Source organism: Telmatherina bonti (assembly GCF_933228915.1).
Source record: "Telmatherina bonti genome assembly, chromosome: 1".
Lineage (NCBI taxonomy): Eukaryota > Metazoa > Chordata > Actinopteri > Atheriniformes > Telmatherinidae > Telmatherina > Telmatherina bonti.
Window position 1 is genome coordinate 11,796,894 of NC_136619.1, and position 12,491 is coordinate 11,809,384.

Consider the following 12,491-nt stretch of genomic DNA (forward strand, 5'->3'; position numbering starts at 1 on the left):
TTTGCATTCATTTTAATTAAGCTATCTCGTACTTTTTAAGCCAGTAATGTTTTTCGCCTTACCTTCTTTGCAAGTGCATTCGCAGATTTGAGTTGAAATGGACAGTGCATCTCGTATCTTTTTACTAATTCTTAAAAAATTAAGTATTTATCTTGTATCATTTTGTTAATTAAAGAAAATTAAGTATTTATCTTTCCATTTTAGTACTTGTTTGCAAGTATTACCTTTTTTGCAAGTGCATATGCAGATTTTAGTTGAAATGAACAGTGCATCTCGTATCTTTTTACTAATTCTTTAAATATTTTTTCATTTTAGTACTTGTTTGCAAGTATTTACCCTAGCATTCATGACATTAAAATATTCCAAATTCTTATACTAAAATGTGTTTTTATTAAACTTAAGTTTTAGAAATGACATGTGACCAAACTAAATTAATCTGTTTGCTCCTTTATTAATAATTGTCTTATTTACTTGTGGTTTCATCCATTCATCCTGCTACTCTGTGTCTCTTCAGGCATGTCTCAGGACAGCCAGCACGGCAAGTGGACCATCTCCAGCAGTGATGATGATGACGAGGCTCTGCCTCCTTCTGGGACTACTGCTTCTAAGTCCAGTAAGCCAGTAAAACCCAGTTCACAGCCCAGTCACAGCTCCCGCAGGTCTCCCTCTCCAAGACCGGTGACAGCCCCTGTAGAGGTGAAATCAGAACCAGCTGGACCTCCTGTTTCCTCGCTCCTCATCGGCTCTGAGGCCAGGCAGTCAGCCGCTTTGAACCTGTCAAACCCAGTCAAGTATGAAACGAGCCCTTCACTGGCTGGGAAACGGAAAAAAGAGGAATCAGGCAGTGCAGGCTGGGCTCTCTCTGATAGTGATGAAGATGATGGGGAGGTGAAGGGGAACAGTCACAGTAACATGCCCAAACGTAAGCCTCCAAGCCCCAAGACAAAGAAACCGAAGGCAGAGCACGAGCGTCCTCCAAGTCCTCATGGACGACTGTATTACATTGATGAGCCGGAGGACTTCTTTGAGTCTTGCGCTCCTTGTCTAAATGACACTTACAGGTTTTACCTCAACAAAGTCACCGGCCTGGACAGGAAGTACAACAGCGGAGCTCTGCACATCAGAGGTAAGAGTGATTCATTCATTATCAGTTCCCAACATTCAGAAGGGTGTCTATGTCCTCCGCTGACTGAATCAGCACGATAACAAGGGAAGACATTAAAATGTCTTTGTATAAAATGTCTTTTTGTGTAATTCACTTCCCATATTTCTGTTGGCCAATTTTTATCTGTTGAGATGTGTTTGCTGTAGCGGACTCACCTACACTTACACATTTATCTGACTTTGACTTTTCTCCTTGTTGCAGATATTCTGTCTCCATTATTTGGGACCTTAAAAGAGTCTGCTCAGGTGAGTAGCCAGTTTACATAATGTTTTTTTTTTTTTTTATAGAAAACAGTGACAAAATGAAAAATGTTCCAAACCCATCCAGATGAGTTAAATCTCTGTATTTGGCATGAGCATGTCTGTAGGTTCCTGTTTTGTTGCTCTGGCAAGTTTGGAGGAATTTTCACCTATTAATAATAATCCATTCTCTTTTTTTTTAAATAGTTTAACTATTGCTTTGATATTGCGTGGATGGTTAAGCAGTACCCATCAGAGTTTAGGTGAGTCCTGCATCTTCATCTGCAGTTTTAACCAATGTATCTGATTAGAAGATGTCTGATGATGCCCAAACTGTGATAATTACAGCGCTGTGAGTGAACAAGCATTTAAAGAAGCAAAGTGACAATGAACTGGTGTGTTTCCAGTTTAAAGATGGTTTGTGTTTTCAGGGATCGTCCAGTTCTGATTGTCCATGGAGATAAAAGGGAGGCCAAAGCACGCTTGCTGCAGCAGGCTCAGCCCTTTCCACATGTCCGCTTCTGCCAGGTAAACACCATCTACCACAGGAAACAGATGTTTAATGATTCATATTGTTGTATTTACAGTTTGATCTCTGAAGTTGAAAAAATAAACAATTTAACACAGTTAAATTGTTCCTTATTAAAAGACAAATTTCAGTTTTGCAGCATTACACCATTTCTTGACAACAAATAAAATATTTAGAATCTGTTTTTGGCAAAATTACACAAGTGGTAAATAAATCAAAATCTCTCTCCAGTTATATTTGTCCTAATAACATCTGGATTTGTTTTGTTTAGGTGGAGGAGTGGAGTGAACCATTCCACCACTGGATTATGTTTTTGTCTCTGTGTTACCATGAAACTACTGAAGTTTGTTTTACAATATCATCAACCACACAGTGCCAAGACTTTCAAAATAATTGAGCAATAATACCATGATTATTGTTTCTGAGTGTTGGTTTTGATTAATTTTTCAATGAATTACCCATCTGTAGATGCACTTACATCACATATTGACATATATAGTTAACCAAGGGTTTTAAATTTGTAACGTTAAAAAACCATGATTATAGTCAGTGTTTTATTGCTCTTTACAAGTGTGTTTTAGTAACGGTGTGTTCCTGCGCCAGTTAATGTAATCTACCGTTATAACATCAATCATCAGGTGATAGGCTGATGTACACGCCGGACAGGTCGCCAGGGCCAACACAGAAGATAAACATTGCTAATTATGTCTTTGCACGGTGGGAGGAAGCTGGAGTACCCGTAGAGAACTCACACATACACATGAACATGGAAACACAGCACAGAAAGGCCACTGTTCAAACCTCCCCCCAGCCAAGGCTCGAACTTGTGACCTTCTTGCTATGAGACCACAGTGCTAGCCACTACGCCAAGGTGCACCTAATTAATCTCTTCTAAACTGAAAAAAAAAGAAAACAAATCAGATTAAAAAAAGTACATGGCACCTTTCTTTGCCCTGCAGTTTTTGTTTTTATCATCTGGCTTTATATGAAGACAGTCCTTCAGCGTTAGATCAGTTGTGGATTAATTAGGGCAGCTGTAGCTCAGGAGGAAGAGGAGCCATCTGCCATAAGGGGAAAGTTGGTGGTTTGATTCCAGGCTTCATGTCAAAGTGTCCTTGGGCAAGACGCTGAACCCCACATTTCCTCCCAATCTGTCTGTCGGGGTATGAATGCGAGTGATTGGAGAAAACACTTAGTATATAACCAAAGAAGTGCTGTTTTGTGTGTGAGTGTGTGTGTGTGTGTGTGAGAGAGAATGCGGCACATAGTGTTAAAAAAAAAGCACTATGTAAATCCAGTCCATTTACTACAACTGATTTGATCGGGATTCAGTGAAGGGGTTACATACTGGACAGGTCGCCAATGCAGAGACAACCAACCACTCATTTTCACTCCAAGGGACAATTTAGAACATGGATCACCGCCTCTGGTCCTCGAGGGCCACCATCCTGCAGGTTTCCCTGGTACAAATAAAAAGGTTCTCCAACTACTTGTCTTCTTCTGCACCTTCTTGTTCATGAGCCATTGATTTGGCCAGATGTGTTGTACAGGGTAACAGTAAAACCTGCAAGATGGTAGAACCAGAGTTCACCAGAGTTTTTTGATGCCTGATTTAGAGAGTATATCAGTTAACGTAACATTCATGTCTTTGGACTGCGGAGGGAAACCAGAGTACCTGAAGAGAACCTACACATGGAAAACATGCAAACTCCACACAGAAAGGCTGTTTGATAATGAAGACGGGGAGACTGGATAAAGCTACGCTGAGCTGGTCTGAGACAGTCAGGAACATCTGAATAGATCCAACTTAGTTTAAGACCCAACATGGGGGGTATTTTTGGGTTGTATGTCACTTTAAACACTTGCATTCAAGCACATAATAATTCAATCTTTTTTGTGATAAATCCTAATGTTTGTGTTGACAGGCCAAGCTGGATATTGCATTTGGAACTCACCACACGTAAGCTTTCCTCTGTCTCACCGGAGCACAGGTCCCATTACTCCCAGTCTCAGCTGATAGTCTTAATCAAGACTTAATTTAAACTATGTAGAATAAATATCAGTGCAACCTGTGTTTGAATGAAACTGCTCTGTCTTGTGTGTCTTTGTGCAGGAAGATGATGCTGCTGTGGTACGAGGAAGGCTTCAGAATCATCATTCTGACCTCCAACCTCATCAGAGCGGATTGGTATCAGAAGACACAAGGGTGGGTCTTTACAGCCTCTTTAAGGGGTTTAAGGAGCTGCCTGACTGGCTGTAGGTTGAACTGATGAATAGAAATACTTCTCATACTGAAGAAATACACCAGCTTTGATGTTAGCTTTGTTTTTAGATCTCCCCTGTTTCCCATTGCTTTCCCAAACTAGGATGTGGATGAGCCCGCTGTTTCCACGGTTACCGAAAGGGAGCAGTGCGAGCGCAGGTGAATCACCTACCTTCTTTAAGAGGGACCTGCTGGAGTACCTTGCATCATACCGGGCACCAGAACTGGAGGAGTGGATCCAACGAATCAAAGAGCACGACCTGTCAGAGACGAGGTAAACAGTCTGGATGAAGGAGGAAGAATGAAGCTGAAGTCGTCGTTAAAATCAGAGCAGTATGATTTAAATTCTAGTTTTTCGCTGATCTTGTTCTGTTATCAGGGTCTACTTGGTCGGCTCAACTCCAGGGAGGTATGTAGGTCCAGACATGGAGCGCTGGGGACACCTGAGGCTGAGGAAAGTGAGGAAGAGTTCCATTTTCGTTCTGCTTCCTGAAGCTCAAAACCATGACAACAAGTAAAATCTCTCACTGAACTGAAGTTTCTACCCGTTAGCTGTTGTACGAGCACACAAATCCTATTCCTGGGGAGGAAAGGTGGCCTGTGATTGGCCAGTTCTCCAGCATCGGCTCCATGGGACTGGATAAAACTAAATGGTTAACGGGGGAATTTCAGCGCACGCTTACCACACTAGGGAAGTCTTCCCTTCGCCCAGACCCCCCCCTGCACTTGGTATGCTCCTAAATTTGTTTAACCAACAATACTGGCAAAACTTCACAAATATAGTCTGCTCAGTCCAGACAAGTTGGTTGAGTTTCTGACTATGTTTGTGAGAGTAATAAGCATCTTGTAACGGACATGTTTACCTGCATGATAACTGGATGTTGTTTTGCAGCTGTATCCATCAGTAGAAGATGTGAGGATGAGTTTAGAAGGCTACCCAGGTGAGTAATCGCGTTACTTGCTTATTCACTTAAAATTAATTAAAGTACTTTTCTCAAATGCAGCGAATTGACGGCAGCAAAGACTGTTTTAACTGTGAAAACTTGGACTGTCATTAATTAATTAAAAAAAATTGGGAGGTTTTGTGAAATGAGGTAATGATCTGCAAACTATTCAGACCCAGTATTGGATTGGACGCAACACATTCCTGATTCTGATCAATATAGTTTTTTCTGTTGTTTGAACTGTTCACTGGCAGTGGTGTTTCTTGCCTCATAAAGAAATTTCCACTTGAGAATTGTGGTTACTTTATAGCAGTTATGCTATAGTGCCTGAAAATTTCGGCCAGTCAGAACTGTGCTGTTTTAGATGCCATGTTGTTCACTCACATTGTGTTCACCATACAATTTAATGGACCTAGAAGGTTAAAGGGCTCAACAAATCCTCAGTGGAGTCAGTGCAAGGTCAGGTTGAACTGGGTTCTCTCTGGGTACTCTGGCTTCCTCCCATGATCTAAAGACATGCATGTCAGGTTATAGAAATGAGTGTGAGTGTGATTTGTCACATTGCTGCGATGGACTGGTGACTTGTTCAGGGTGTAACCTGCCTCTCGCCCAAAGACTACTGGGATAGGCTCTGACTCCCCCACGACCCTTAATCAGACTAGAAATTCAGATAATGAAATCATGAGTTTATTAGTTACATTGTATAAACTAAATTGACTTACACAAACATTGAGATTTGTAACTACTATTATTTTTATAATGGTTTAACCAAGAATAAACACTAACAATTGATTAAAAATACCCATAAAAATTAAATGTACTAAAATATAACAGCATTTAGAATTAATTATATCTTGAGCACAAGTTATTTTAGGGTCACATTGGTTACAATATTGTAGCTCCTCTGCGTGTGAAAAGCTAGTTGCATTACAGCTTGTTTACAGTTTAGACTGAATACATAATGGAGTAAGTTTACAGATTTCACTATTACTTTGTTGATACATACTTAAACAAAAAAAGAATTTCTCACCTAATCAAAAATACAGAGTTGAAAATGTTAGCACCACCTATCATTAGCTACCACCAGCTAGTGTTAGCTAACACCAGCTATATCGTTAGCTTACACCAGTGGGTGCTAGCTCACACCAGCTAGCTGCCACCAGTTGGTGTTAGCTAACACCGGCTATATTGTTAGCAAACACCAGCTAGTGCTAGCTCACACCAGCTCGCGCTAGCTGCCACCAGTTGGTGTTAGCTAACACCGGCTATATTGTTAGCTAACACCAGCTAGTGCTAGCTCACACCAGCTCGCGCTAGCTGCCACCAGTTGGTGTTAGCTAACACCAGCTATATTGTTAGCTAACACCAGCTAGTGCTAGCTCACACCAGCTAGTGTTAGCTAACACCAGCTAGTATTAGCTCACACACAGGCATTATGGGCACGGGCCCAGGGGCCCACACCCATTGGGGGCCCATGTGGGCCAACGTAGGGAAATGTTTCCAACCAGCAGTTTTGAAATTAAACAAAATGTATGTAAAAGCCAGATAGTTACACCACAGTGTGTAGTGTATTGCTGCTGGTACCACTAGCTGAGAAGTGTTAGAAATGTTGTTTCAAAGTGGAACGGCGGCCCTGGAACACAATGGGCCCATGGATCTTTACACTTTTAATCCGGCCCTGGTTGCCACCCTGTTGTTGATGCACTTAAGTTCCTGGTTTTAACATGGAATGCATTATTGCCTGTTTCTAGAAATGTTTTGTACATCATTTGTACTTTTTGTGTGAAACATGTCAAAAATGTAGCACACTATACTGAGTGATAAAATTCCATCGAAAATTTAAACTGCACAACATGTCTGAGTCCTTAGCTTGTGAATTACAGCCATAGGGAACACAGCACTGGTTTTCAGTATTTTCTCTTATGTATAGAGACTAATTACAATTTTCTTGAACTTTCTATAATACATAATGTTGATGCTTCTGAAAAATTCATCTTTAAGTCCAATTTTTCACAGTGTCTCAACAGCAGGTTGTAATTTGATACTGTTTAAGTTTGATTGATGATCTTTGTTGTTTGGCGAATCTTTGTCTGTGTTTTCTCTAGCCGGAGGCTCCCTTCCTTACAGCATCCAGACAGCTCAGAAACAGCTCTGGCTCCACTCCTACTTCCAGTAAGTTCATTTCTACTTATGAAAAGTCAGTCCTTTCCTGTAAGCTACTGTTACTTGTAGTCTGTCTCATCATTTGGTGAGATTAGCTGCCACTTTTTATTTTGTTACCGATGAATCTGAACAAATCACTGACGCGATCATCACACTTTGCTTTGACATAAAAAGCAGAGGTTTGGTCCAGAAGTGAATTAGCTCTTGCTGCATGGGTCGAACTCCCTCACCCAACATCAATGCACATTAGATTAATCGTGCTCCATTACCCTTTCTGGTCCTGCTGTTTTAAGTTTTACATGATTGTATTTGCTTTACAGCAAGATCTGCTGCGAATTAATTTAATTTGCACAGCATCCGCTACAAAACACCTACCTTTACCTAAAATTGATCACATTGTTCGAATACTGAGTGTGTTTTGTGTCTCTGTAGTCGCTGGAAGGCAGATACGACAGGGAGGAGTCACGCCATGCCACACATCAAGACGTACATGAGGGTTTCTCCAGATTTCACACAACTTGCATGGTTCCTCGTCACAAGGTCTTTACATAATTTGTGTTGATTTGGAGTTCTTAAAACTGTAAAAATAAGATGCATAAATATTTTGGATGTGTGCTGTGTGTCAGTGCGAACCTGTCCAAGGCAGCGTGGGGTGCACTGGAGAAGAACAACACTCAGATAATGGTGCGCTCCTATGAGCTGGGAGTCCTCTATGTCCCATCAGCCTTTGTAAGTAGTCCACCAATTAAAAGTGGTTTATTTCCAGAACATTTTAACCCTGCTTTTAAGGTTTATGTGTTCAAACTGCACACACCTCCAGATGTTTTCACCCTTTAAAAAAACACCATTAAAGATGTAAGGTTATGATATGATGAGTGAAATTGTTTATAATCTTGTTCACTTGCAAAGCTTCTGTTACTGATTTGTGATTTGACTTTTTCTCCTTTCAGAACATGAATACATTCCTGGTTGATAAAAATCCATTCCCTGTCTCCTCGTCCGCCTCTGGTTTCCTTGTACCATTTGACCTTCCTCCTACAAGCTACTCTCAAAAAGGTACATTTTTTTTCTGTTTGATATTATATCGTCTGTAAAATTATCTCTATAACTCCAAATTAGAACCACCTAATAACTTAATGAGGGGTAGTTGGGGAACTTAGTTTTATTTGTTTTAAATATGGACTTTGGTTAAAGGTCTGCTATTATAGTATTTTGAGTTTTCTGAGCTTTCTACAGTGTTACAGTGTTGAATCCCCATCAGACATGTAAAACGGCACTGTTTTTTATCACCTAAACGCATGTTTGAGTTTGAGTTCCAGCACTCTCTCCGTTCAGTTTCCATGGCGACGAAAAATGCGTTGTTTTAGAACGTTTTTTCTACTTCGAAATCCTTGTGACGTCCCGGGGGATAAGGTTCGGTGATTTTACCAAAGAGAGACATCCTGCTGCATTCGTAGCTGTGGGTTGCTGTTTTCCACTTCGTTTTCAGGGTCTGATTCAGGTTCCAACATGTAGGGCTGTATGCTATGTGTTTACATTGTATTTTGTTTTTTTATTGAGTTCATATTAGCCTAATCCTTCTGTTTATGAGACGTTACAATGACGACGAAAGCAGTTGTGGTGTGCGCTCCCAATGTAGTGCAGTGGCGGGAGGTGTGGCTTAATGCGGAAGAGTCTCAATCCACTCGTTTTGCCCGCAGGCTGATCTGACAGCCTACGGAGAGGGTCGGTCTGAAGTAAATAAAGCCATTTGTGGCAATAACTCGATCAATCCCAGCCCTTCTGGTCTCAAAAATAAAAATAAATTAGCCTGAAATGCACATAATAGTTCCACTTTAAAATTTGCTGCATTTGACTCGGAGTGAGCTGATTTCAAGCAAGAACAAAACATGACCCAGTTTCTAAGTACAGATATATTTCTTTCCTTTCTTTGAATGCCTTTCTGAGATGAAGTCTGGGAATTTGGAGTTTAAGGAAGTCCCAAAATACATGAAAATGATTTGCATCTATATCTCCCGTTACCAGACTTTCTGGCTTTACTCTGATCAATCATGAGCAACACTGCTCATCATGTTGCAATGCAATATTCTTTTAGAAAACCTGCATCCTGGTAACTAATTACATGGTGTTACTTTGACAAATACCAACCTTGCAAGATCTGAGGGTGTCTGTAATAAGTGATCTGCAAAGAGCCCATTGGACAACCCACAGGGACTAATGGATATGTTGCCAATTTAATCTCCATGGACAAACTGCCATCTTTATTAACACAAACTCGTTTCTCTATGTCATCTTCTCTAACGATACCAGTGGGTGGGCAGGAATCAGTTATATCTGGAGAGTTGGTTCCATCTGGTACCAGTACTGGGCACTCCAAAAATCCCTTAGATATTCTTTGTCCACATCCACACAGTGTAATTATTTTCTACAAAATGTTTTACGTTATTGTTCCAGCAATGTTCATTCCTGATCAGATATATTTTCTTCTCAGAAAGTCATTAATTAACTAAACCTTCTACATACAAGTCATAGGCTTAAGTCCTGCTGAATATGAAACTACTTGTTAAAGCGCAGATTAACAATTCTGACTAAAAGATTATAAAAAATATTAATTTAAAGGTGCAATATGGATTTTTTTTTCCTCCTCAAAAGACCTGGTGGGTGCATGGGTTAATGCAGGACTCTAGAGTGTGACTATTTTAGTTGCAACTGAGACTTGTATAGACATTGTACCTACCTGTACTTTCTATGACGACAATGCATGTATCGGTGCAACCTGTCTGATGTGCGCAGAAAGGTTTGGTTGTTCTTCATCTATATATTCCAAGCGGCAACCTCCAATGGTTAAAAGTGATGCCTATGCGGAAGTGCATTAAACTTAAGTTCCCCCCTCATCCACTAGGGGCTGCAAAACAGAGCAAATCACCACAGACTCCCATGTTTAAAAGACCAACTTCACAGCAGAAATCAACATGTTTACAGCCTGGTTCAAAAATCCATTTTTGGTTTAATAGGTCAGGTTTACCTTCATGACAACTGTGGGGGGAGTGAATCTTTTTCTAACTCGCCCGTTTAAAAGAAATTTAATCTAAAAATTTAGCATGTTTAGCGGCGTGTCCTTTTGATTGACAAGTATCAATCTCCTGCTTCAAGTCAGAAGAACATAGAACAACCACGGTTTTTAGCCAGATAACAACGTGTGACTTAGCTTTAGCCCGCTCACCTCTGTTAGCTGGTTAGCTCCTGTTATCTCCGGGTTAGCTCGGTAAGCTCTTAGCTACAGAAAGCTCAGAGTCCGCTCTATGTCAATCATCCACCATGACGCTCACAGTCCCCCTCTCAGCTCCACCTCTTTGCCCATATTTGTATTTTCCGGGTGAGACTACAGGCATGTGCCTGCCAAGATGGCGATGGTAGGAACCGCCCACCGAGCTTCAATTCAGCTCTTCAGAAACCTACGGGTGACGTCACGGAGGCTCCGTCCATCTCTTTTTATACAGTCAATGATATATTAATTTTGTCCTCTTAATGTTGCTGTCCATTCATAACTTTGCTTTGCATTTGAAGCATTTTCTATGTTCATTGTTACCACTAGATGTCAGCAGTTCTTACATACTGAGCCTTTAAATTTACTCATGTTTTCTTTTTCTGCCCTCAGACCAGCCATGGATCTGGAATATCCCATACAACCAGGCACCCGACACACATGGCAACATTTGGGTTCCCTCCTGAACGAACACACACACACACACACACACACACACACACACACACACACACACACACACACACACAACACCTGTTTGTCTGTTGTTTATGACTGTCAGTACTGTGTTTAGCTGTTGTAAGTACATCATGATTTATACTGTACCGCAAACCTGATTTTTCTAGAAATAAATCAAATAGTGTTTTCATTGTTTGTGTGTGAAATCTATATTTGTAAATTTACCCTCCTTTACTTCTCAAAGAAGGATTTTATTTCTACATAGTTAGTTAATTTTCTCAGTCAGGATATGATCGCAGCCAGGTTTACCAGCAGGAGTTGATGTAAAGTAAGAGGTCACGGTACATTCTCATCAAATAAATATTTGCTGCCCAGTAGGTGAGACAACTGTTCAGAATGATTCATCAGAAAGACCTGATTGTTGTCTGAGGTTTTATAATATGTAAAGCAAGTGTTGGATTTTAAGAATACAGTATGGAAAGAAACTTTTTTTGTACTTTTCCATGTAAATAATAGGCAACACTCATAGCTCTGCATGCCTCTCACACTTTATGGTTGTGTCCTCATCCGTGTAAATTAGTAACTTGAAGCCAAACTCTGTGACACTGGAACAAGGGTAGACTTAACTAGGTTTGTTCATTTCCTGACTCAGAAGTGAAATTCTAGAGAAACAAGCTTAAAGACTGTGTCATAAGCTGCCAGGGTCATGGGAAGATACTTCTTTAATGTAATGTTAATTTTCCAAGTGTACAGGATGCTCTGTAGCTGCTGTTGCACCATTTCGCAGGTGGGGAGGGGACAAACTATCCACCTGCAAAACTCTTCACCAAAATAAAAAAGCAAATCTTTTTTTTTAACTGGACAAGTGGTTCTGAAGTTGTCAAAGTAGAAAGAAAAAAAAAAGTCTACAAGAAATACAGAGTGCTTAAAATGTTGAAAACTGGAAGCGTATCCCCGCCACTTGTAAATTAAAAAACACTGACAAAAAATCTCATATTAGTATTTAAATTTGTAATATTAAGATTTAAAGTTCTAATTATTATATTTAAAGTCGTAAAGATAAAAGGTAATAATTATGAGATTAAAAAGTTGCAACTATGACAAAAAGTAAAAATGATCATATAAATTCATAGTTATGACATAAAACACAAGTCATAACTGTGAAATCCAAAGTCACTATTATGAAATAAAATGAAAAATTATGACATTAAGGATTTATCTGGTACTGATTTAAATACTTGAAAATGTAAAAGTTCAAACATGAAAGAGTTTTTAAATAGAGGATATTACAAGATGGTAAAATGTGGGTACTTTTTTCTGAAATAACAATTTATACAATTGTAAGGAGTCGGTCAGTAATCATTACTTTAGATCCCATATTTATTCCTAATTGTATCATAAATATTTTTAAGTCACAATAAGGACTTTTTAATCCCAATTACAACTTTAAACCTTAATTATGAA

At 39.8% G+C, this 12,491-nt stretch overlaps 1 protein-coding gene across 1 annotated transcript; it reads left to right on the forward strand.

Annotated features, from left to right (window-relative positions):
• Positions 1–516: 516 nt before the first annotated feature.
• tdp1 (tyrosyl-DNA phosphodiesterase 1) lies at positions 517–11,035 on the forward strand (the record flags this gene model as incomplete). Its single annotated transcript, XM_079256519.1, has 15 exons — positions 517–1,126; positions 1,367–1,410; positions 1,612–1,667; positions 1,836–1,932; positions 3,859–3,893; positions 4,047–4,139; positions 4,300–4,470; positions 4,576–4,654; positions 4,749–4,925; positions 5,089–5,137; positions 7,246–7,312; positions 7,736–7,843; positions 7,930–8,032; positions 8,254–8,359; positions 10,962–11,035. The coding sequence occupies 15 exons, from the start codon at positions 517–519 to the stop codon at positions 11,033–11,035; spliced, it is 1,869 nt and encodes a 622-aa protein (XP_079112645.1).
• Positions 11,036–12,491: the final 1,456 nt, after the last annotated feature.